The sequence below is a fragment of the Bacillus rossius genome, chromosome 1 (genome assembly GCF_032445375.1).
Source record: "Bacillus rossius redtenbacheri isolate Brsri chromosome 1, Brsri_v3, whole genome shotgun sequence".
Classification (NCBI taxonomy): domain Eukaryota; kingdom Metazoa; phylum Arthropoda; class Insecta; order Phasmatodea; family Bacillidae; genus Bacillus; species Bacillus rossius.
In genome coordinates, this window is record NC_086330.1 from 2323354 (window position 1) to 2347363 (window position 24010).

Genomic DNA, 24010 nt, shown 5'->3' on the forward strand with positions numbered 1-24010 from the left:
GTGAAAGTTTGTATCCCAGCGCACAAATAATGTGGACATCAGTTTACTTACAAGATAAATGTCCCTCTGACACTTTCAGACCCCTCGCCTGTCCGCTGACTGTGCATTGGTTTGCATGCCATGGTTCGGGACTTGAACGGGGTCAATGCAAATCATAAATACTCAATGTTTAAATGGAATAGCTTCCACTACTCAGGGGCAAGTCTTCTGCAAGCATAGGTTGCTAATGTTTTGCAGCTTAGAAAATAAAACAATCAGCAGTCAACTAAACATGCACAAACATCTCCACTAAAAAAACATGTAACAAATGTAGTATCATAGGTATCGAAAACAATGAATTAAACTCTTAATCCTATTCAGAAAATGTTTTGTACCTTTACTTGTGACCCAACCAACTACCACTCAACAGAGTAGAACATTCTTGGACTTTACCAAGCCCAAAACACTGATTAAACACACAGAATAGATTGTGCATTTCCATATTAAACAGTGACTGCACAATACTGCATTAACATACATTTATTTTTATTTAAGTACGTACACAGATTATACATGTGACCATGATGGTGTAAGTAGTACATCAATAACTACATATGTGCAGTGATCCCACCACACAGCTATGGTGAATTCCAATACATACACTTCATGTGTGTTACTTGCATTATGTACACAATACAATTTTTTGACTTAAATATGTATACATTTAAAGCTCTCTTAATTTGAGATTCATTGACTATCTCTGAAACACAAGAATCATATAATTACCATGGAATATATAAAAATAATTTAAAACATATTTTAATAAAAAGTATATTTTACAATATGTGCATATTCTCAAACCTAGAACACATAATTCAAATCCTAACATATTTCCCGCAGATAACACCTTGCTTAATGGGCCAAAACCTTTTGAAACAACGTAATTTTTTTTTTTTTTTCATTATTATAACATGAAGCTATTCTGCACCCAAAATAACCCCATCAAATTCTGCCTCACGCAGATTGCAGCAGTTGCACGTAAGGCTGGTCGTTCAGTGCTTGATGATCGTGTAACCTGCCAAGTGTTTGCTTCAATCATCACTACTCGTCCACAGCCTGCCCACTAGTCAGTCTGTTGAAGCTTCTCTCTCCTAATCATCCGAACAACACTGACAGAGCCCTCCGCAGGTGGTACAGTCCCGAGTAGACTCTTCAACCCTACCAGCTGGATGCCAATTCTCTTCGCTCGACGATTAAGTAGTGAGAACACAAGAATTACATTTCCACATTCACTCTTCAGCAACACAGTCGACCGCCTGAATTCTCATGACAGACAAGTTATAACCACATATTTTTAATAACTGTTTAAACCAATCAACCATCAATATTTTCAAATTTTAGCTCAGCCTTATACAATTCTGATGAAAAATAGTTGCCAAGCCTAAACAGAAAAGTTGCCATAAGATTATTACTGAAAACCCAATGTAGTATTCAGTGTACAGAAACCATTCCAAATAATTCAATAAATTAGTGTTTAAATGAATTCTGATGAAAAATAGTTGCCAAGCCTAAACAGAAAAGTTGCCATAAGATTATTACTGAAAACACAATGTAGTATTCAGTGTACAGAAACCATTCCAAATAATTCAATAAATTAGTGTTTAAATGAATTCTGATGAAAAATAGTTGCCAAGCCTAAACAGAAAAGTTGCCATAAGATTATTACTGAAAACACAATGTAGTATTCAGTGTACAGAAACCATTCCAAATAATTCAATAAATTAGTGTTTGAATGAATTCTGATGAAAAATAGTTGCCAAGCCTAAACAGAAAAGTTGCCATAAGATTATTACTGAAAACACAATGTAGTATTCAGTGTACAGAAACCATTCCAAATAATTCAATAAATTAGTGTTTGAATGGCGTGACATTACCAGTCACAGCTTATAATAACTATTGTTATCAGTTCTGATCACCATGCAAACAACTGCTTCCATCCGCAAAGACTAAACTGGAAGGTTAAGACATGTCACCTCCTAAAGAGAGTGAGTTACAAGTTGTGATGACTTGATGTTGCCTGTAGGGCATCTCAGTCAGATAAAGGCCAAACTCCTTAACTAAATTACCTCATTATCAGCACTATCACCCCTCCTCAACACTATAGCCACCTTACCAGTTGGGTTTCATGGAGCAACATATACTACAACCTGGCTAAACAACCTGCTCAACCCTACTGTTCCATGTTGTACTCGGGTTTGCCACCAAACAAGAGTTGTCATTGGTTGTATGAAGCACCCAATTTTCATAATCACATAGTCAAGACATAGTTGTCTCTTAAATTGTTTCAACGCCGTTAATCACCCAGGTTTAATATTGACGCAAAATACCGTAAAGGGAAGATGTATGTCAATGTAAACATGCAACAGACACCCAACCACTGTACATTACCTGCGTGCTTGCCCCATGTGACCAGTACAGGGTAAAACTGCTTCGCTGCCATCAGCACATGCTAACAGTTTCAATCCTTTTTACATTTTTAATGACCGTTAGAACAAATATCACCAGAAGATTTATGCGACATTACAGTATGTAACTTAACATAGTTTAGCACTTTTTGAAAACACCAGAACAAAATGCCGAGCTGCCGTTTGAGTTTGTAAATATTGATCGACCGCACACTTGCAGCTCTAACCTAAGACACACTCGCTACGCCGCGGGGACGTCCTTCTCGGCGCGGGCGAAGGCCAGGAACACCTGCTCCAAGGTGGTCTCGCTGACCGTGTAGTCCTGCACCAGCGGGTGGCAGCCCTTCAGCGACTCCAGCACGGAGAAGAGGCGCTGCCACGGCACGTGTGGGTCCGTCACGTGGTAGTGCAGCATCCCCTGCACAACACACCCCGCGCTGGTACACGTTGCCAGCAACAACATCACAGGCATGGTATACTGGCACTCGCAATCATACAGTATCATCTACTAGTAGGAATGTGTGCTAAATACTTCCTGCTTAGAGTAAGATTTCTTCTAAACAAAAGCCAAAACTAACAGTTCAGACTGTATATTAATGTGTGTAATTGTGTGTTAGTAACATTGATAAGACCTCAACGTTATCAGTGCTTCTGAGAAGTCTCTGAATAGGTACTTCAAGTTTGTATTTCCCGCGCTTCTGTGTAGTGGCAACCACTATCCAGCATCCTCTGCCAATAGTTGGCAGCCCTGAACTTCCAGCCGGGAGTCAGTCGTATTTTTCATCATGGCGGTGAGTAGTACTATGGTGTAGCCTCACGGTTAAATTGTTGTATTATAATGGCATCTATAATCATTATCGTATACAGTCCACTCAGTCATCGCGCTATAACACTAACGGTAACTCGGAACACCACATCAATCAAGTGGGAACGTGAATGATCAACCGTCACACGGAGCAGAAGTACCTGGTGCTCGTCCTTGAGCATGCAGCGGCCGGGGAAGGCGGCCTCCAGGTCGCGCTTGACGGCGCAGACCAGCGGCTCGGCCGCGCCGGAGCGCAGCTTCAGCAGGACGGTGAAGCCCTGGCCGAACTTGCCCTTCAGGTACTGGATGTCGCCCATGCACACGAACTGCCCGTTCACCATGATGGCCAGGCGGCGGCACAGCGCCTCGCACTCGTCCATGCTGGAGCACACAGCACGCGACGCTCCCAGCTGCCATACCGTGGCAGGGCAACACGAGGGACCACTCGCAAATCCACGGGCAGAGCATCGAGAACCACACGGCACAGCAACACAGAGAAGCTATAATTAATTAAGAGTCCCGGGAATTTCGCGGATTCCTCTGGCCTCAGGATAGAATTCAAAGTAATAGGTGTGCTCGACCCATGTTTACTTTCCCATTGGTTGATTTCTTAGCGAGAACATTTTTATCCTTGTTATTTGGCACTACCTGATTCGCTTACTTCTCTCCTAGCTGGACATCGTTGGCTCACGGTCGTAGAGGGGCGTGTCCAGATAACTGCGGTCCAATCATGAACACAGTACGACAGTGTGTAGGTTTGCATTCTAGCTTGCGACTAAATGAATGCGCGAAAATTCCGTGGCTCTACCTATAATCAATCTTAAAGAAGATCGTTCCAAAATGCTAGCAGACTTGTAAACTGGGGTTTCACCACGGGTGTGCCAGTAGCGGATTTTTTGGGGTCGAATATTTTCAAATTGAATGCGAATAGTTTTGAAGTTGAACAGGTGTCATATTTTGCTTTGGTGTATTACCACACACAATAATACAACATTCACAGATAAAAGTTTTGGGTCGCGAGGCTAAGTTCATTCACACAGCATCCGATGTTCTCGAGACTTAATTTGAAAGAAACTAGACACAAAGGAAACCAATTTTTACCCCTCTTAAATGTGGTTTAAGAAACTCTGTAATCCTAATGAACTGTAATAATTACCTAAAAAAAAATTGAAAACATTAAAAAATTATGTCAAAACATTTTTCTTAAGTTGTTTTTTATATTAAGTTGTATCACCCTGTAAACTAAGTACATATTAACAAAATTGTATTTGGTTATACAAGTGAATTGTGAACTGAAATAAATGAAAATATAAATTTAGTAACCTTGATTATTTAATTACAAAAACGTGTTCAGAAAATGTGTATGTAAAGTATAATTTAAAATAGACTGCCTGTTGAAGTTTTCAGAACATACATTACTGGCACGTTTAACATTCTGCCGTTTGCTTGTTGCAAGTAGAGAAGTTACAAAATTACACTACCATATTTACCTGCGTATGGATCGCATATTTTTACCATTTTTTAGCGTAAAAAATGTACTGTGCATCATACGCAAATTTTGGGTAAAAATAAAATAAAATTGTACAGAGTGGTTGAATACATGTGTAAATAACTAACCTATGTTGGTTTTTAATAAATAGTACTACCCGAGTAAGTATAGATTGTTAAATCTAAACATCTTGGCAATCTCATGAAGCTCCGTGAACAGTGCAGTACGTAATTGTACGTGCAAGAGAGTGTGTGCATGTGCGCGTGTGGCAGTGTTGATGGTTCCCCCTCCCTCTTTTCTGTGTGAATGTCCCATGGACTGCCACCTACACAATTAACGTGTCTTATCCCGACAAGTGATCTCAGTTTTTAATGAAAACGGAAGTTAGGCCTACCCAGCAAACCAAAAAAACAATGGCTGACTACACTCAAAGATGAAAATTACGTTCAAATCCATGTACCATAGCTTGTTTTCAAAAACATTTCCCCCCCCTATAATCCAGAAAATTACTAAAAAAGCTGTGGTCAGTTAACAGCACATTTTATGTGGTAGCAAACCACGTACAAATTTTTCATCATAAACACGGCATGAAAGATTAAAGACTATTACTGTTGTTATTTCATTTGGTTACAAAAAAAACCAATAATTATTGAAAATAAGACCTAATTTAATTATATCGACAAACCGCAGTGACAGACAAAACACAATGATTAACTGTGATAAAAAAATTAATACAGAAAAAATTACACTCAGGATTAAATGTTTTGAATATTTATTATATATTTTTTACAAATTATTGCTAAAATTATTAAAAAAAAAAAAAAAAAAAAACGGTAGGTGTTGGCATTCACCTCTAACGTTCTGTTTAATTTGCAAATGACACTAGTGTTCATTTACTTCCATCAAGCCACTGACGCGTGTCGATTGTATCGAGATGGTCAATTGTAATTTCTCGTGATAAACCTTTTGAAACATGCATTGCAGTACACGTTAGTATGACACACTGATGAGATTAGAAACGACAACATCAAATATCTGGTGAAAAATGGTGGTTCACTTTGAACCACTAGGAAGTCGACCGAATGTGTTGCTATCGGCAGCTGCTGGCACACGTGCAGTCCCTGACGGAGCGGCGGGGACACTCGCCTGTGGGAGGTGAGCACGACGGCCTGGTCGCGGTCCTGCGCCTCGCGCAGCACGCCCCACAGGTTCCGGCGCGCCACGGGGTCCACCCCGCTGGTGGGCTCGTCCAGCAGCACCACGGGCGGCCCGCCCACCAGCGCCAGCGCCGTGCTCAGCTTGCGCTTGTTGCCGCCGCTGTACGTGCCGCACAGCGCGTCAGCGTGCTCCCCCAGGCCTGCGCACGCACTCCCCCTCTCGCTCGCTCCCTCACACCGTGCCTCGAGTTCCTCTCGTTCACAACTAGTGAAACTACGTCCTCTCAAACTTAACATGCAAACACATCACACTACTATATATTTATGATCAATTTAGCATAAAATATTCTCTATGAACATAGTTTGGTAGCTATTATACGTTCAAACATAAAAACATCACTTGCAGAAATTTTTTTACAGAAGTCCAACGTACACTAGAGTCCCGTTATAGCGAGGTGTCACAGTTCCGGGTTTGATCCTCGCTATAACCGTGTCCTCGCTATAACCGAATTGGACAGAGTTTGGCCCCCAAAAAATAAAAATTAACCGAAAATAGCATAAAAATTGTGTTTGAACCTGTATAATTGGAAAATAACAGGTTATATTAACGAAATCTTAATTTCTGTGAGCAGATGTGTGATTTCTCTTCAAAACGATACCCCATAAGTACGGATGCGATCACTGATTGCGACAAAATAACCAGAATACCCTACCACGCCACGTATGTATAGCATCTCAGCCCGCAATCGATTACTCGACTTGGCTCGCGGCCGACGCAGCATTGTCCTGCTATCTATTGCCGACGCGGGCTGTCTGCTGGCGGCCATGTTGGTTCGAGATGTAGCTAACAGGTGGCGCTAATGGAGCGCGACGATTTAATTCCTTACAAAAAAAAGCAGGAGTGCAGCAACGCACGTACGCCTCAAACGAAATAGACGCTGGAAAACTATACTTTTTTCATTTAAAGAAACCTGTAAACTTTTTTTGAAAAATAAATTTGGGATTAAACTCGAAACAAAAGTTACAAGAAAACTGTCATACGATTCGGAAATACTAAATACGGTAGTGCCTACTATTTGTCAAATAGTAAAATAAATAACGTGACGTATTTGTAAACGTTTCATGACAAATGATTCCAAACAAGTTTATAAATATTTGTGTATTATTAACGCGATCAATTAGCAATAAGTATAAAGACAATTCTGACTTTTTTGTCCTAACATAGTTATAAACAATGTTATTATTCGTTAATGAGAATGTCCTAACAAATTAATTAAGAGCATTAATATTTTTAAAAAAAGTGTGCATTGTTATGTTTAATGGCAGAAAAAAATAGATTTTGTCTATTTTCTAAATAATAAGAAATGCGTATAAGTATATGTATATTCAAAGGCTTGGTTTATTCGAGCATACCTTGGCCTTGAAGCCAAGCGGAAGTTTGATAAAAGAAAGAAAGGACGGGATTCTATTTTTAAAGCCACGCACTTAGGTGGCGACTACAAGGCTGAAGAATGTGACAAGTGTCAACGGCAAGATGTCTAGTGGCGAGCGAGAGGGGTGAAGATATATCAGACAAATAACCAAGGCGCGCTTCACGCGATCACGCCGTAAATTCCTCAAAAAGACCTCGTTATAGCCGTGTTCTCGCTATTACAGTGCTCGCTATAACGGGATTCTCCTGTAGTTAGAAATTTCTGGTAAGGTATATATAACTGTAATGACTGTACTCACACTCATGAAAGGCAATACAATGGTATAAAAATCAGGGTCCTAGACATCCAACTTGTGGTCGCTTAGGATACCATCCTGAACATGATTTTGTTTTAGAATTAGTGTGTAAGCAGTCTTCCACCAACACTCGTCATATTACAGATTTATGTTCTCTAAATTGTATATGTATACAGTAGAACCCTGTTATAATGTTCCTGCATATAATGTTTTCCTGCTTATAATGTCATATTTTTAAAGTCCCAATATTTCCCCCATAAGGACAATGTATTTATTTCCTGCATATAACGTTCATAAATAGTGTAATTTCCTGCTTATAATGTTTTCTTTCTAACATTCAATAAATGGGGAAAAAATGTTTTAAAACCAAATCATTCCAACACTTACGATAAAAAGTTTCCTTTATGTATGTTTATGTTTACAATCACTGCCATACAATACATGAAGTTTGTTAAAATACAATTTTATGCAATATACTGAAGGTACACAATGTTCATAGTTACGTGTCAGTTGGCACCCTTAGTCAACTCTTCTCTTCCTTGCCATTCCAGTGGGTATTCAGATGCACGTACGTAGTCCTACGATATTTAAGTTGCCAACCATTGAGCGAGGGGGCATAACTCAAAGTGTTTTTCATTGCTTACAAATAATTTTTTTTTTATTCATACGTAGGAATCCCAAGATTAAACATTTTCAAGTGGCGAAGGAGTAGATGTTCTCACTCGTAATGTTGTCATCATGAATTGTGAGACAATTTTACAAAAAATGTGGCAGTGTATCTTTAAAGACAAACAAAATTTAACCAGGGAACAAGACGAAGTTGAAAAATTGTTGGCTTGTTTCAGAAAATTCATGTATCAAGTATACTATCTTTGGTTTTAACATTAAAGTTGTTTACATAGCTTGGTGAGTCCATTGGTACAAAGCTCGAACATTGTTAAGTGCTAAATTGAGATTTCCTGCTTATAACGTTTTCCTGCTTATAATGTTTTTTTCTTGTGCTCCCTTGAAAAACATTATAACAGGGTTCTACTGTAATATAGAATAAAATTACACTTGAGAATCTTGCGCATTAGTATAAAAAAAACGTAGCAATTTGACCAATAAATAAAACTTAAAACCTCATCATAAATTTCTCCGTTTAGTAAACCTAAATTTCTAAAGACCTTGAAAAACTTGTTTACAGGGATTTGCTTCTGCTTCGACCAACATTTATCGGCAGGCACCTCCAGTGCTGAAGGAGGCTGGTCAACAGTCTGTTGCGAGACTCCCTTTCAACAATTCACCGGTTTCTCACTAATTTTGTGAAAGCCAAAAAATTCACGGCTTATTCAAGGATTTCTAATATTCGCGGCTGTGTGGCCACCCCACGTGGCAGAGGTGGGCTTTCTCTGGCTACTCCGGTTTCCGCCACTCGTTCATTCTTTTACTGCTCCACTGGCATCTCATCACCTTTCATACGTATCCAACGACCTTTTTGACAAGATCGTAAGAAATGTTCTCTTGGCAATCATCAGTAATGAATATTCTAAACGTAAGCAGGAACCTATACAAGACTTATGTTTAAAACAATTGGCACAGGCATCTGTAACCCTGCACCACACCATCTAACACAAGTGAAAGAGAGCTGTTAACGCACCCAGACGGCAGATCCAGTACGACACTTCGTGGTCCATGTCTCGACGCGGCACGCCTCGCAGGCTGGCGAACAGCTGCAACATCTCACGGCCGGTCAGCGACGTGTTCAGTGCGTCGAACTGCGGGCAGTAGCCCAGCTGGGACAAGAACTGCAACAACGATGCCCCAGGTCACTTCTACTGTACCCTGTTTCCTTTTTATCCAGGACGAATATTTCTTGAGGCACGTGTGAGAATTTGATTAAATATTTTTGTAGCACTTGAATATCTTTTGTAACCACCTATCATATAATAAACACATAACAAAGGAGAGAGCTTGTCTGCGAATCTTTCATGATGTTTGGTACACAGATTCTCTAGGCAGCGTCCCTTTGTATCCCCAAGTGATTTTTTTCAAAATTTTACAATTTTTTTAAAAGAAATTTTTGTCCACTGAAATTAATTTTTATTCTTTACTCTACAGCAGTCATCTGTAGCTGTTAACATTGTTTTATTCTTGACCTTAATCGAAACTGCGATTTACTTTTTAATACTTTCTCTGTGGTATTTTTGTGTTAATTGTTAAATGTGAACTTCCTCCCTAAACAATGGTAAATATGCAATAAAAAATAGCTAAATGTTCATTAAAACTCATTGTTGAAGTCAATATAGCATAATTACATTGATTTATAATTGTTCCAGTAATTATTAATGTAATCACATTTTTTGTTTCATAAGTTGATTTTTAAAACTTCTTATTTTTTTAATTTGGGGCACGAAAGGGACGCACACATTAAACGCGGCAATGGTGTACCTACGAAATGAGAGACTAATTTAATGCACCTTGGAGGACATTAGAAGCATAGGCGTGGTATACCAACCAGGCCGGGCAGAGATGGACTTAAACTGGCAGTCAATCGCTACCTAATCACAGTATATCTAAATAAAAAAGTTTAAATAGCTTACCTATATAGGTACATAGCATCACTGTAACAGCACTATAGATATTTTTCCCCATTTATGCACAATGAGCAGTATGAGAGTTATTATCTGTAGCCTTGTGAAACAAAAAGCATGGGTAGATCAGCTCGTTTAAAATTAAACACACCTGATAATGTTTCAAATTTTTTTTTCTAGCATTCCCAAACATAATTTATTTGTACACGTTGAAAATTAGAAAACGTCTTTCTACAAACTAAATGGCTGTTTGTTTTTGCTAGCAAATTGGTGCAGAAATAGATATGAACATACACTGCAATATTGCAACTTCTCTAATTAAATTGGAGCCTTGAAGTAGCTATAGAAAGCACTACTTGGATTTGTATTCTCTTCTCTCTCGCAGTCTTGTCATCCTTGACCAGACCACTCAGAGCAGAGATGCACCTTTAATTATTTAATAAACAGAATAACTGTAGGTTTGTGTGCGCATACGTAAACAATGACATTATGTGATGATCGATATAGTTGACTGCCATGGGAAAACCTCCCTTTCCTCAGTGACAACTGTGCTACCATAGATCTGTAGACTTGTTCTTTTCAATCAGCATCAACGTGTGTTCACATGACCCTCAAAATTAATTATGAAAACTATGAATATATAATTAGATGGTGAAACACAATGTAAATACGAAAGAGGGATGAAGAACTAGAGTACTACGGACTGTTTGGACTTGTAAATATTGTGTGTTAATTTAGTGTTGAAACGGACAAGTCAATTTAGACACCTGCGCCGAGTGACGTCACACCTGGTGCGCGCAAGAGAGCTGGGCAGCTCGTGCGCATGCGCGCCGGGCGGCCAGATAGTAGCGGGCGAGGTGTTAGGACTATTCGTCTCTGGGAAGTGGAGGCCGAAGGTTGCGGGGAACGGATGGTGGCGGAACCCCATAGTGGCTGTTGCTTGTTAGCTATCGTCGGGAAGCGCCGCTGGGGAGACGAAGGCCGACCCCGGGTGGACAGGAGCAGCCAGGGCTTCACAGCTGAAACCGGACACCACCACAGCTCCGGGGTGACACCGTTAGCGGCGGCGCAAGCGAGGGCGTTCGCTGAATTGGTCATCGTGCTGAGACCAGTGTGGGACCGAGGATCTGGCGACGTCTCAGCAAGAAGAAACGGCCGCCACGCAACCCTTCGCCCCGGGCGCCCGGGAGAACTCCAAGTTGAAGGTGGGGACGGACCAGTTAAAAACACGTACCAGGCGTTAAGATCAAGAGGCCTATTATAGTAAATTGAAAGGACCAATAGGGTGTAGGTTAGAACATGTTGTAAAGTAGTAATTTAATAACTGTACACAGCTGTAAGATTTTTGTTTGTTCACCGTAATCTGTTAATAAATCTGAAGGCTCAACCACTGTTTTTGGTGGTTTATTTAGCGTTGGTCTACACAGTAGGGCATAGTGTACATATAGTTTTGAAACATTTTAATTTTGAACTTCCCGCGCTTCTTGCTAGCAGCGCCAAGTTTCTCAAGTTGGCTGCCTGCTGAGGTGGGTAGCCCTGCAGCTTCCGGCAACGAAGCAACAGTTGTTGAACCATCATGGCGGTAAGTTGTGCTAGCATGCACGCTTGCTGCCAATCGAGTTGTTTGCGAGTGCATCATCATTAATTGTGTAGTTTTAATCTGGATTTTACAGTCTCTTACGTCTCTAGACAAAACACGGACAATGAGACCCCAGGAGTGGTTGCACGAGGGTGAGGGTGCTGGAGTGGCACGGCACCTTGTCGGGGTGGTGGCGCAGGCTGCAGGCGTCGATGTAGGCGTCGCCGCGGGTCGCCACCTGGGCGCCGGTCAGCATCTGGAAGGTGGTGGTCTTGCCCGCGCCGTTCACGCCCAGCAGGCCGAAGCAGCTGCCGCGGCCCACCCCGAAGCTGATGCCCTTGACGGCGGCGAAGCGGCCCCCGTAGCGCTTCTCCAGGCCGTGCACTACCAGCACGTCGTCGCTGGCCCCGTCGGCCCGCGCCGGCACTGCGCAAGGGCACGGCCGTCAGCGGCGGCTCTCTCCCTCTCCTGCCTCGTTCCACCGCGTTCAACAGGTGATCAATGCAAATACATCAATCGCACTGTAACGCAACAAGCTAAAGATCCTCCTGGAATTCCACTGCGCAGGCCAGCACACCCTACTACAGGCAGGATGAGTGGCTGGACAAACTGCAAGGCTCCATTTTGTTTCTAATGGGCGGCAACACTGTAGCTCCGGAGTCAGTCCACTCGTAGGTGATTCTGATCCTTATTTTTATTTTTATTGTTAATTTTAATTTTATGATGACTTACAGTGATGAATTACAGTTTCAATTAATTGTTCAAGCTGCAAACATACTTATACAAATGTGCTTAATATGTATCTTAATTAAGGGCTGAACAAACCTAAATGGCCCAGTCAAATTTACAGTGTAGGAATACGCAGAGATTATCCTTAAGTTCTTTATATAATATAATGTACTTTTACATCCATCTTTAAATCATTGAAACATAAGTAAAATATTATCATTGAGCATAAACATGGAAATAAAAAAATAGTCACGAATGATTAAAATTACTTACTATTTCTGAATCAGAAAGACAGCTTTCCCTACTGTCTGAGATAAAGTGTAGTATCGCTGTAACTTTACCATCAAACGTTTATTAATTATTATTATTATTTTTATCAATTTCTATGTGCATTCAGTGGTCTCGCTTCACAGTCCTTATATTTTTATCATCTAGCAACGTTATTGTTTGTGAGCCAGTTTTGGATGTCTTGTGGCGGCAAACATTTACGGTAGGAAATATTTATATTGAAATGAAATTCATGTGGCCGCTTTGCATGGGAAACCGTAAAAGTAATTTACGTTATGTTTAGTTTTATATTATTTGGTTATTAATTTTTATTAAATTTTAAAAAATTTAGGCAAGTTAATTAAAATGTGTCTTCATCACGATATTAAAAACATTTCTTTGCAGTTCAAGAAAATGATATTTTCCATTGTTTGTAGTGGAAGCCAAGCTCTAAATGAAGTTTTTGTTATTATCTAACTTTACCATACTGGTGATACTTTTATTTACAATGTATTAGATTCAAGAATGTTATTAAAACATAGGATGTTAAAGTTTGATATGTACAGCTGGTTCGCATAGCTAAGAAATTATTTTCAAAGTATGTACTAGTACAAAAAGTCAAAAAGGTATTGGTGGATTTTTAAGTTATGACAGGCCCTCATTTTTTAATAATATCAGCCAAAAATTAACAAGCGTATCGTGAATAGGCAGAAACGCCGATTCAACTAAATATCGGCAGAATCGGCTTCTGCCGGTTTGTATCAGCACAGCTCCAATTTAGTTTCCTGGCTGCAAATAAAAAAAAATGAATAATCCATCACAAGCTCTATTTTCTCCCATTTAAAATTATTCACCTGATCCTTCACATCCCAAATCCAAATTGCAATAGCCCAATAGGTGACCACCACACAAATGAGTGGTAAAACATGCAAATAGAATAGCTGAACCAACTACTGTAAACAATGAAGCATGCTTTAACTACATAAATGCTAAATATGAAAAAGTGCAGTGAAGAACAAATTTTTTTTATAGTTGCAATACTTATAGCGAATTTGCAGAATCAACTGCACATACATTTTCTTTGTTTTACTTTTAATCATTGTAAACATAAATCGGTTGTTGTGGCAAAGTGTCATCTTATATCAATACAGTTAAGTATGTTCACATGCACTGGCATTACCCTCGGAGCTACTCCATTGGCCAGAGTGACTCACGCTCCAACGACAACTAGCTCATACCTCCAGGAGCTATGCTGCATGCAAGTGTTTTATTTGCCACAACACATCCAACACGTGCGTGCTGGATTCCACTCCTTACATTCTTACAAAACATCCAACACACCGATTAGAAAATAACTAAAAGCACAAGCGCATAGTTGTACACACAAATGTGGGAAGCTATTAAGCATTCTAAAGTACAGACGGTGGAAAACATCATTTTACAAATCTGCTTGTAGTAAGTTACATTACAGCAATATTTTAAACAACAAAAAATTTAATTTTATTAAAATGCCTTGAATGCCAGCAAGCAGCATAATTAATAGAAAGGAAACTACCTAGTTGGGTTTTATATTTCTCACCTTTAAAATTAAATGTATTATGCATTAAATAAATTGTAAATGAGGTTTTTATAAAAAAAATCAGTAGAATGGGCCAATATAAAAATAAATTTTAAAGCAACATAACCAAATTTCTGTAAAGATGGCATCTTCGTGAATATTTGGCGATGCTTGTTTTACATCACTGGAAATATTTTGGAAAGGCAGATGGCAGCAGTGAATTTCCAAACATTTCAACAGGAAACATTTGTAGCTTCCTCTATTTCTAGAAGTAAACAATCGTTTTGAAAATAGTTGTGTTCGTTTAATAGAATTGTTTCCGAAAAATATATGAAATTAATTAAATGTTGACATGCAATTAAAATACGGAAAGTCCAAAAAGGATTAAGAAAATCTCACCATAAATAGTGGACAATTTAAAATTTTAGATGCTTAAACATGTAAATAATTAACTCAAGAACAGAAAATTTTGTATACAACCATTAACAATTGTGAAGAACTGTAAGGTTATATGGATTAGTTTTCACTAAGTAAGATAGTGAAATTATAGCTAATATATAAAAACTTATGCATCTTTAAATATTTTATTTAGTGTGGTGTATATTTGCTTCTTATAGCTTCCATCATAGTGAAATAATATATATATTTTTAATACTTATAACACTTCCCTCTTTTTACATATTTTGTCCTGGTCCCGTAAAATATGTAGGAATATGGTTCTACAACATAGCAATAGTTAGAGACCCCGAAAAATGGTAAAGCGTGAAATTCACGAAATAACACGAAAATTCGATACTTTAAACGAATTTTGCGACTTTCCTATGATTTCGACATAGTCGCGAAATTCACGAATTTTCGCGCGAAATTCACGCTTTTTCGCACAAAATAATGCCCTTATGTCGCAAGTTCTATTTATTTACGCCATCATAAACATAGGCGTAAAATAAACATAGACTGAAAGACTAGTGCCGTGATATCTTCGTTTTGACACGTTACTGAAATCCACGTATTTTTATTACTCTGTTTACAAGCAGTAAATATTGCCATCGCAAATGAAAACCAAATGTCAACAATCGATATGTGCGCACTACCAACATAACAAAATTGACTGTCCACAGTTTTCGTGTTTTGAATAATGGTCGTTTCTGCCGCAAGGCACACTGGTGTCTATTTTTCTAACCTAATTTAATCGCATGGAGCTAAGATGGCAGTCTTTTTTTGCGTGCACATATCAATGAGTGTTTACAAATACCGTCCACATTTTGTAAGTTTTGTGATACAAATGAATTTATGGCTAAAATGCCGAAAACTTCGACAATGTTTGATCGCGAAAGAGATGAAATTGGATGGATTTTATATTTTTGATCAGCAGGACAAAATTATGATGTGCAAGTTCTGCAACGTGCGGGTTAATTGGACCCACAAAGACACGTGCACAAAACACAAAAAAAAAAAAAACTGAAAAGACAATTATTTTGTCAAGAAAATTCTACCGTGTCTAAACAAATCTCGATAGGCGACAGCGTGAATAAAGCAAACAAGCTTGAAAGTGCAGAAAACAAGAATTTGTTTCTGATTTTGTCAATATGATGCTGTAGGTTCACATTCCTTTGGGAAAAGCTGATCATCCAGCTATGAGGGAATGGTTTAGCACCCATGTTGAAGGTTAGCCTTATTTATTTAGAAATGTTTTCCCCCTCTAATAAAAGTTCATAAGCATATGTAGGCCTACAATATTATCAATTAACTTACCTTTACTTCAAATAAATATGCAGTACCTAAGATTAACAAACACTTAAATAGGATGGATTGCATTGTGAAATGGTGAGCACAACCAAGAGATATTTTTGACTGATTGATTGATGGTTTGACTCTGTAATCCAGCAGTAATCTTGAAAAGGTTAGGTTAGGCTAAGAATTGTTTTGAGTAAATTAGCCCATTAATATTTTCAGCGATAACCTTATAAATGCTAACTATTTATAAGTATATTGTAAGTTATGTATACATTTAAGGTGCAGGGGATTTGCCATCAGCCAACACTCTTGGAGAAACTTATGTCCCAAAAATTGGCCAGGCAAATAAGGAAGCAGTAAGGCACAGTGTAGAAGACAAACAGATTGTATTCTTGTGTGATGAAACGACAGACAAAGTGGGCCGATGTAAGGCAGAGTCTGCTACTTTCTAGTGCCTATCCGTTATGAGGTTTTTTTTACATTGCCAATAGCATAATTTTTTCACCATTTTTTGAGGTCTACCGATTGCTTATTTTTACACCGATTTTTTGCACTGCTTGCTTATTTTTACACCGATTTTTTGCACCGCTTTTGTCATTTTTTTACACCGAAATGAGCCAGTTTTATTTACCATTTTCTGGGGTCCCTAGCAATAGTGTAATGTACCTAAATGAAATAAAGCCTTTTTTTTTAACACTTGTAAAGTTCTTAAAAGACTTAACCAAATATTTGTAAATTACCTATAACTTACCATAAAATTGTTAACACAGAGAATAATTTCATTTAGAAATGGACACTATAAACTAGCGCATCACAGCAAATTGAGCTCATTTTCCTTACTTGAACAAAGTTTTGTAGAAACATCCGGCCAGTAACACTTATCAGACTTTGGATCCTTAATGCTCGGACACAGCATCTGGTAAAAACTGCCATGGTGAACGCTCCTTAACCTTCCATTCTCGTGACCGTCTGGATAAACCATGCAATTACACAAATTATGCTTAGAATAATAATAATAATAATAATAATAATAATAATATTAATATAAATAATAAACATAATATTATTGTGCTCACAGAAAGATAACAGGGAGTTTACGTTTAAATTTTGGTTTCTCAGCTTTGTATTATTATTAAAATGCTCATAAAAATAATAAATAAAGTTTATATTACATTTACCATTTGCATTAAGAACGGAAATAAAACACGAGAAAAAGTCTGAACGCCAAAAAGAAGAGGCAGGAACAAAGAAACCAAAATGAACAAACTCAAGCTGAAAACCTCAACTACAGAGAGTAAAACAAAAGAAACAAGCGCGAAGTGCACACAGTCTCGGCTCACCTTCTAAGCAAAGTGTAAAGTTAAACTACAAACAAACTCCAAAACACATCCTTTAACCTATACAAACATGCTGCATGCTGCAAGGGTTTAAACAATCCCAGCATTGCCTACCCTCACGCTTCACTACCAGCATGCTCAGAGAAACTTCGAACACAAACACTGCAATAGGCACAAAGAAAAGTGATATTATAGAGAATGAACTAGAATAGTGGAAACTTGCTGTATGACATACCAACAGATTCCACTGTAGCTATTTAAAAAAAAGAACACAGCAAAATTTCAACTCCAAGTAAATCAAAAATTTCCCAAAAAAAGGAAAAAAAAGGGGGCAGTAATATAAATAGATGTGTAACAGTAGTTGACTTTTTACGATAAAATTTCTATCAAAAAATAGGAATAACAAATTGGAGTACAATTTTAAAACGAATAGAACACATACGACACATCACAATGAACTCTGCAAGTTTCTAGTGACCTTGAATTAAAAACATGTACAGTTAACCACCTTAATTCGGCACCTTGTGGGGACCTCATCCGTGTTGGATTACTAATTCTGGTAAATTATCAAACATCAACATAGTTTTAATGGACAACTAAAGCAAAATTAATACACAATCCACGAAGATAACATGTGTGCTGTTCTAAGCCTAACAAAGCATATGCAAATACCGTTGAAATATTTATCAGAAAGTTTGCTACAACTAAAGAAAAAAAAAATTTTGCTAGCATTTTGTTTTCCAAACAAAATTTTTTCTTTACCAATGATGGTAATATTTGGTTTTTATCATCGCTGAAACATCTCATTTTTATAGTGGACAAAAGCTAAGGCTAAGTACTAGTGAGGCGCACAAAGATAAATTTTTGGCTTCTTACATTAAAGCTGAATGTCAGGTATGTAAAAATTTGTTTCAATGGAACGATATCTTAGAAATAAAATCACATCCCAATGAACAAATAGAGACCTCCACAGTGCAAACAGCTTGGTGAGTGGCAATGCCTTGCATCTCAAGTAGCCTTATTTGTGAGACCAGAGAAATGAGAAGTCAAACTATGGAAAAGCACGTAATCTCTATCAGCACAGAGAACAATGGGGTGAGTATAAAATTATTAGTTTCTTCCACGTTCAAAATAATTTGTTGGTTTTATTCTGCAGTAGAACCTCCAGTCACAAATCAAAGTTCAGTAAACTGTGGATCATCTGTGTTAATTGGGACATACTGATGCCACAATAATTGCCACAATAATTGAAATCATGTTTTTTTTTCCTTCACAGTTTCAGAATACAACTAATAATTAAACTAAATCTAGGCGCAGATAACCCGAAAACCAGATCATCCGGGGCCCCGATAAATGAAAGTTAACTAATAGTTTTCGGTTGGGTCTTCTGTTCATTACCGGCGATGAAAATCTTCAAATGTAAAAGTAAAAAAAAATAAACATGAGAAGGCAGGAAGGGAAAAAATTGAGTTGAGACTTTCAACCCTTCGGCTTATCAGTGGCAACCTACAGTGTTACCTTAATTCGTGTCACATATCTCGCATCCGCTGCTGAGGTTCGCTCAAAAATGGTATAAGTGACACTGTTCGGAGGCATGGCATGTATTTGTCAACTAAGCTGAAAACAGCAAGGGGAAAAAAAAGGGATTTTCACATCCTACATGTATGCATGGGGACTAAAAATGTTCTGAAATGCCAGAAAAAAATCACTTAACCTAAAGAACCAGGTTTTCATTTAGGTATTTTGATAAAAATATATATTTTAATACCGTGTAACTTTTACTTCTATTCCCCGAGCAATCAGATTTAATTCAAACAGCTGTCCAGACCGGTAACATTACATCCGAGCAGGCAAGAAGTAATATGGAAAACAAAACAATAAACCCATTGGAAAGACTTGCTTCAGTTCTCGTTATATAATACTAATAATAAACTGCAGTAAACACCCACGAAAAACACTAAACGAAAAAAGATACAATAACAATCCAATACCATTATGTAATATTCAACACGTAAGCCATTTTTGGAAGGGGATTAAAAAAAAATGAGGCAGCTGACAACTAAATTTACTAGCACCGAATTGATGTTAACCCATTTGCATCTACAAGCGTACTTGACGCAGCTGTTTTTCTGGCCGATAACACCATAGGCGTACTGGTACGCAAAATGGCTAATCTGCCCGAAAAAACTTGAACAAATCCCTTTAGAATGAAAATAACCCCTCAGAGTAGCTAGTATTGTTATAACAAAGGTATATTATCGTGAAACTTAAACTATTTTTAAAATTTTATTTAAGGAATAGAAATATAATGAAAGTAGAAAATAACTTTAATAATAGTAATTGATCGCATCACGCGAAATAATTGACTGTACAAACAACGATTGCAACGGATTGCGTTACGAGACGAAAAACAATGGTGAGCGGGCCCGATAGCCACACTTACCATCACGAAAACACACGATGAACTGACTTCCTGACGGAAGTCCGACGCGCTGCCAACCTTGGCAGCGTTGCCAAATCTGGAACCATGGTGGCCAACTGTGAAGGGGTGGCGCTGCTACTTGTGCAGCGCGGGAATTCAAATGTTCGAATGTTCAGTCTCAAATTTGTTGCACACGTAACGTCAGCAAAAATACTTAAATACCTATGTACACTATACACACTCCAAACATTCCGCCCACCTTGAAATGACCCATTTCAACACTACTCAAGAGGCAATGGGCACAACTTCACTACAGGGCGTTTTAGACTCCCAGAGGTGGTACGCACTGTAGCGACCCTAGGCACACCATCAGATCCAGGATGAAGATGCAGGACGCGTCCCAACTTCCATTGCAGGGGAGGTACTCTATCTTCCTTTATCAACACCAATTGGTTTGGTGTGATAGCTATCGTTTGATCTTGCCACTTCGAACGCTGCTGCAGTGTGTGCAGATATTCGCGGTGCCACCGGTGCCAAAAGTCTTGATGCAACCGCGATACTAGTTGCCAACGCTGCAGTCTGTTAAGTTGTACCTGTTCCAATTCGGGTTCAGGATGCGACACCAGCGGCTCCATGGTCAAGAAGTGTCCTGGGGTGAGAGCACGCAGATCATTGGGATCGGAACTTAATGGACAGAGTGGCCTAGAATTCAGTATGGCCTCCACTTGGACCACGACCGTGTAGAGCTCCTCAAAGCTGAGAATCTGTTCACCAATGACCCGATTTAAATGTGACTTGAACGCCTTAACTGCAGCCTCCCACAAGCCTCCGAAATGAGGAGCGGCTGGAGGGTTGAAGTGCCACCTCACTCCAAAAGGAGCTAAACAATCCACTATGGTCTGTTGATGCGATGAGGATGACAACATGCGTTGCAGTTCTGTCAGCTGGTTGTGGGCTCCAACAAAGTTCGTCCCGCAATCGCTATAGAGGTCAGAGGATCTCCCTCTGCGGGCGATGAAACGTTTGTATGCAGCAAGGAACACCTCAGTCGACAGGTCAGACGCCAACTCCACATGAACCGCCTTAGTGGTACAACATACAAATATACACAGATAGGCCTTCAACAGAGTGACTTTGCGCACACGAGCCAGTTTTATGAAAAAGGGGCCAGCGTAATCCACGCCGGCCTTCGAAAATGGTTTCACTTGCTGGACTCTCATGGCCGGGAGACTTCCCATGAGGGGTGTAAAAGTGGGTGGCTGTGCCTTGAAACACTTCAAGCAGTGGTGAACACAGCTGGTGATTGCCTGCTTATCTGAGAGAATCCAAAATTTCTCTCTAAGAATACTTTGAAGTGCTTGTATCCCGGGATGTTGATTGACGTTGTGATAGTGTTGTATAATCCTGCTCGTCAAGGGGTTTGATTTAGGAAGCAAGGCCGGGTGTTTGTGTTGAAACGGGAGCTTCGACTGGTCAAGCCTGCCACCCACCCTAAGAAACCCATCAGAGTCGAGGAAAGGATGAAGCTTCCGTATCTGTGGTGAGGTTCGCTTATTCTTTCTCAAAGAGGCCAGGTCATCTTTGAACACCATCGACTGAACTCGAAGTATCCAGAAATTTAAGGCAGTCTCCAACTCACGAGGACACGGGGTCCCTGATTCACGAGCACTTTGTGAGTGACGACAATTAGCAACAAAACGCAGAATATAGGCAGTCACTCTCAGTAACTTCATTAGACTGCTGAAACGTTCGACCAGTGAATCAATGTCTTCAGTATACAGAATAGTTGCCAATGCCAACGACTTCTTCTCCTGTTGGACCAAATCGGAAATGTCACTACACGAAGCACTTGCAGGCCATTCATCTGCAGGTAACGTCAACCATGCAGGGCCTGTCCACCAAAGGTGGTGGTCAAGTATCTGGGCAGGTAACAATCCACGTGAGCCACAGTCAGCAGGGTTGTGTTCTGAACGCACGTGCCTCCACCAACTTGAAGGGGTCAGGTCCTGAATCTCACTAACCCTATTTGCCACAAATGTTTTTAACTCATGAGATGAAGAGTGGATCCACGCTAGGGCTACTTGTGAATCAGTCCATGCAACAATGGAGGTGAATTCAAGTTCCATTCCATGCACATTTATCATGTGACGAAGCAACCGAGACAAGAGAAGAGCTCCACACAACTCCAACCGAGGTAGAGACTGGGCCTTGACAGGGGCTACTTTAGATTTGCCAGCGAGCAGGTGTACTGTGATTGTCCCATCAACATCAACCACACGAAGGTAGACACTTGCTGCATAACCCAATTCTGAACTGTCTGAAAATCCATGAAGTTGATAGGAACAGCCCTGTTTTCCCCTGACAAGGCGAGAGATGTTGAGTGCAGACAGAAGAGGGAGCTGGCTGTTGAACTTGTTCCAGCTGTCTAATATGTTTGGTGGTGGTTTTGCATCCCAGTCGAGATTTTGAACCCAAAGGACTTGAATGAGACATTTTGAAACATGCTGATAGGTGTCAACCAACCGAGAGGATCGAAAATCCTTGCCACGTTCGATAAAATTGTCCTTTTTGTCGCAGGGCAGGCACTGGCTCGGACCTTGTATGAATATGTGTCGGAGGTGGGGTTCCACTGTAGTCCCAGTACCTTGATTACAGTGCAGCTGTCCTGATCCAAGGCTAACGGTTGGAGGGTTTCAATATCCTCAGCAGGAAGCCAATTCAGGAGTGTCGGATGGTTGCTCATGAATTTTCGGAGTTGAAATCCCCCTTTCGCTAAAAGCTTGATGTTCTCTTGCTGCATGGCCACTGCAGAGTCCACAGACGGCGCACCCGTAACAACATCGTCCACATACACATCCGACAACAACACTCGAGAGGCAGTGGGAAATTGTTCTCTCTCATCTTCAGCCAGCTGCTTAAGAGTGCGGAGTGCCAAGAATGGGGCTGAAGACACTCCATAGGTCACAGTTTTCAGCCTGTAGTCCTGGACTGGAGCTGCGTCACTAGAGCGCCACACAATACGTTGATAATCCTGATGATGACGATGGACATGGATCTGGCGATACATTTGTTTTACGTCTGCCGTGAAAACTACAACATGTAAACGAAAGCTCAATAGTAGATTAAAAATATCTTGCTGCAATTTTGGCCCTGTTAACAAAGTATCATTAAGCGACACACCTGTGGAACTCTTGGCTGATGCATCAAAAACAACGCGCACCTTTGTAGTGGAGCTGTCTGGTTTCACGACAGCGTGGTGAGGTATATAGAAGGCATGGGCACAGTCCATTTCTGTCTCAGCGACTCTTTCCATGTGGCCCATCGCGAGATAATCCTCCATAAACTCGGAATACTTCTGCTTGAGGGCAGGGTCCCCTTTGAGACGTCTTTCCAGGCGAAGCAAACGATTAATGGCTTGAGGTCTAGAGGACCCTAACTCTGGCTCAGGTTGACAAAACGGTAACGCAACGCTGTACCGGCCGGTCTCATGCCTTGTGTAAGACTTCACAAACAGCTCTTCACAGTGTACATCCTCGGGAGACTGATGCTTCACAAGGGGAAATTCTTCAATCTCCCAAAACCTTCTCATGACATCAGGTAATGGGGGATGAGAGGTCACCAGCGAAACACAAAGGGATGTCATGTTGGTTGAAGTCTGTTCAATTTCCACCTTTCCCATCAGGATCCAACCTAGTACAGAGTCTAGAGCCACTGGAGACCCATCAATCTTTCCACCTTTCATTAAATACGGAACCAGGTCAGCACCAATAAGTAGGTCGACTGGACCAGGAGTGTCAAAGGCAGGATCAGCAAGGTGCAAGTGTGCCACAGATTTACGAACCCTATCAGACAACTTTGTACCTGGCACGCTACTGGTTATACGAGGAAGCACAAAAACATCCAGCGCAAACTGAGACGCTAAGATGCCAACTGGTGTGATAACAACTGAAACATAGGATTTGGCCACATTGACAGGGGTGTTGGATAAGCCCTGTATGGGCAAATGCGTCCCCCTTTTAGTTAACCGCAGGTTCTGAACACACTTCTCTGAAATGAAGCTAGCTTGGCTAGCAGTGTCAAGCAGTGCCCGAACAACAAATGGTGTACCAGTGCGGTCGAGGATGTTTACCTGAGCAGTTGACAACAGGACAGTCTTAGAACAGCTCGGGGCTGCGGCGGTAACGGCAA

The 24010-nt window shown here is 40.0% G+C and overlaps 1 protein-coding gene across 2 annotated transcripts in view; it reads right to left on the bottom strand.

Moving 5' to 3' along the window:
- Positions 1-504: 504 nt before the first annotated feature.
- The window catches only part of LOC134531114 (phospholipid-transporting ATPase ABCA3-like), a 61406-nt gene continuing 37900 nt past the window's right edge, over positions 505-24010 (bottom strand). For both annotated transcript variants that reach the window (XM_063366687.1, XM_063366678.1), the window contains exons 22-27: positions 16904-17032; positions 11954-12201; positions 9263-9410; positions 5885-6095; positions 3411-3630; positions 505-2862 (exon numbers count right to left, since the gene is read on the bottom strand). In XM_063366687.1, coding sequence (XP_063222757.1) covers positions 2686-2862; positions 3411-3630; positions 5885-6095; positions 9263-9410; positions 11954-12201; positions 16904-17032 — 1133 coding nt within the window. In that variant the 3' untranslated portion in view covers positions 505-2685. The remainder of the gene's footprint in view (positions 2863-3410; positions 3631-5884; positions 6096-9262; positions 9411-11953; positions 12202-16903; positions 17033-24010) is intronic.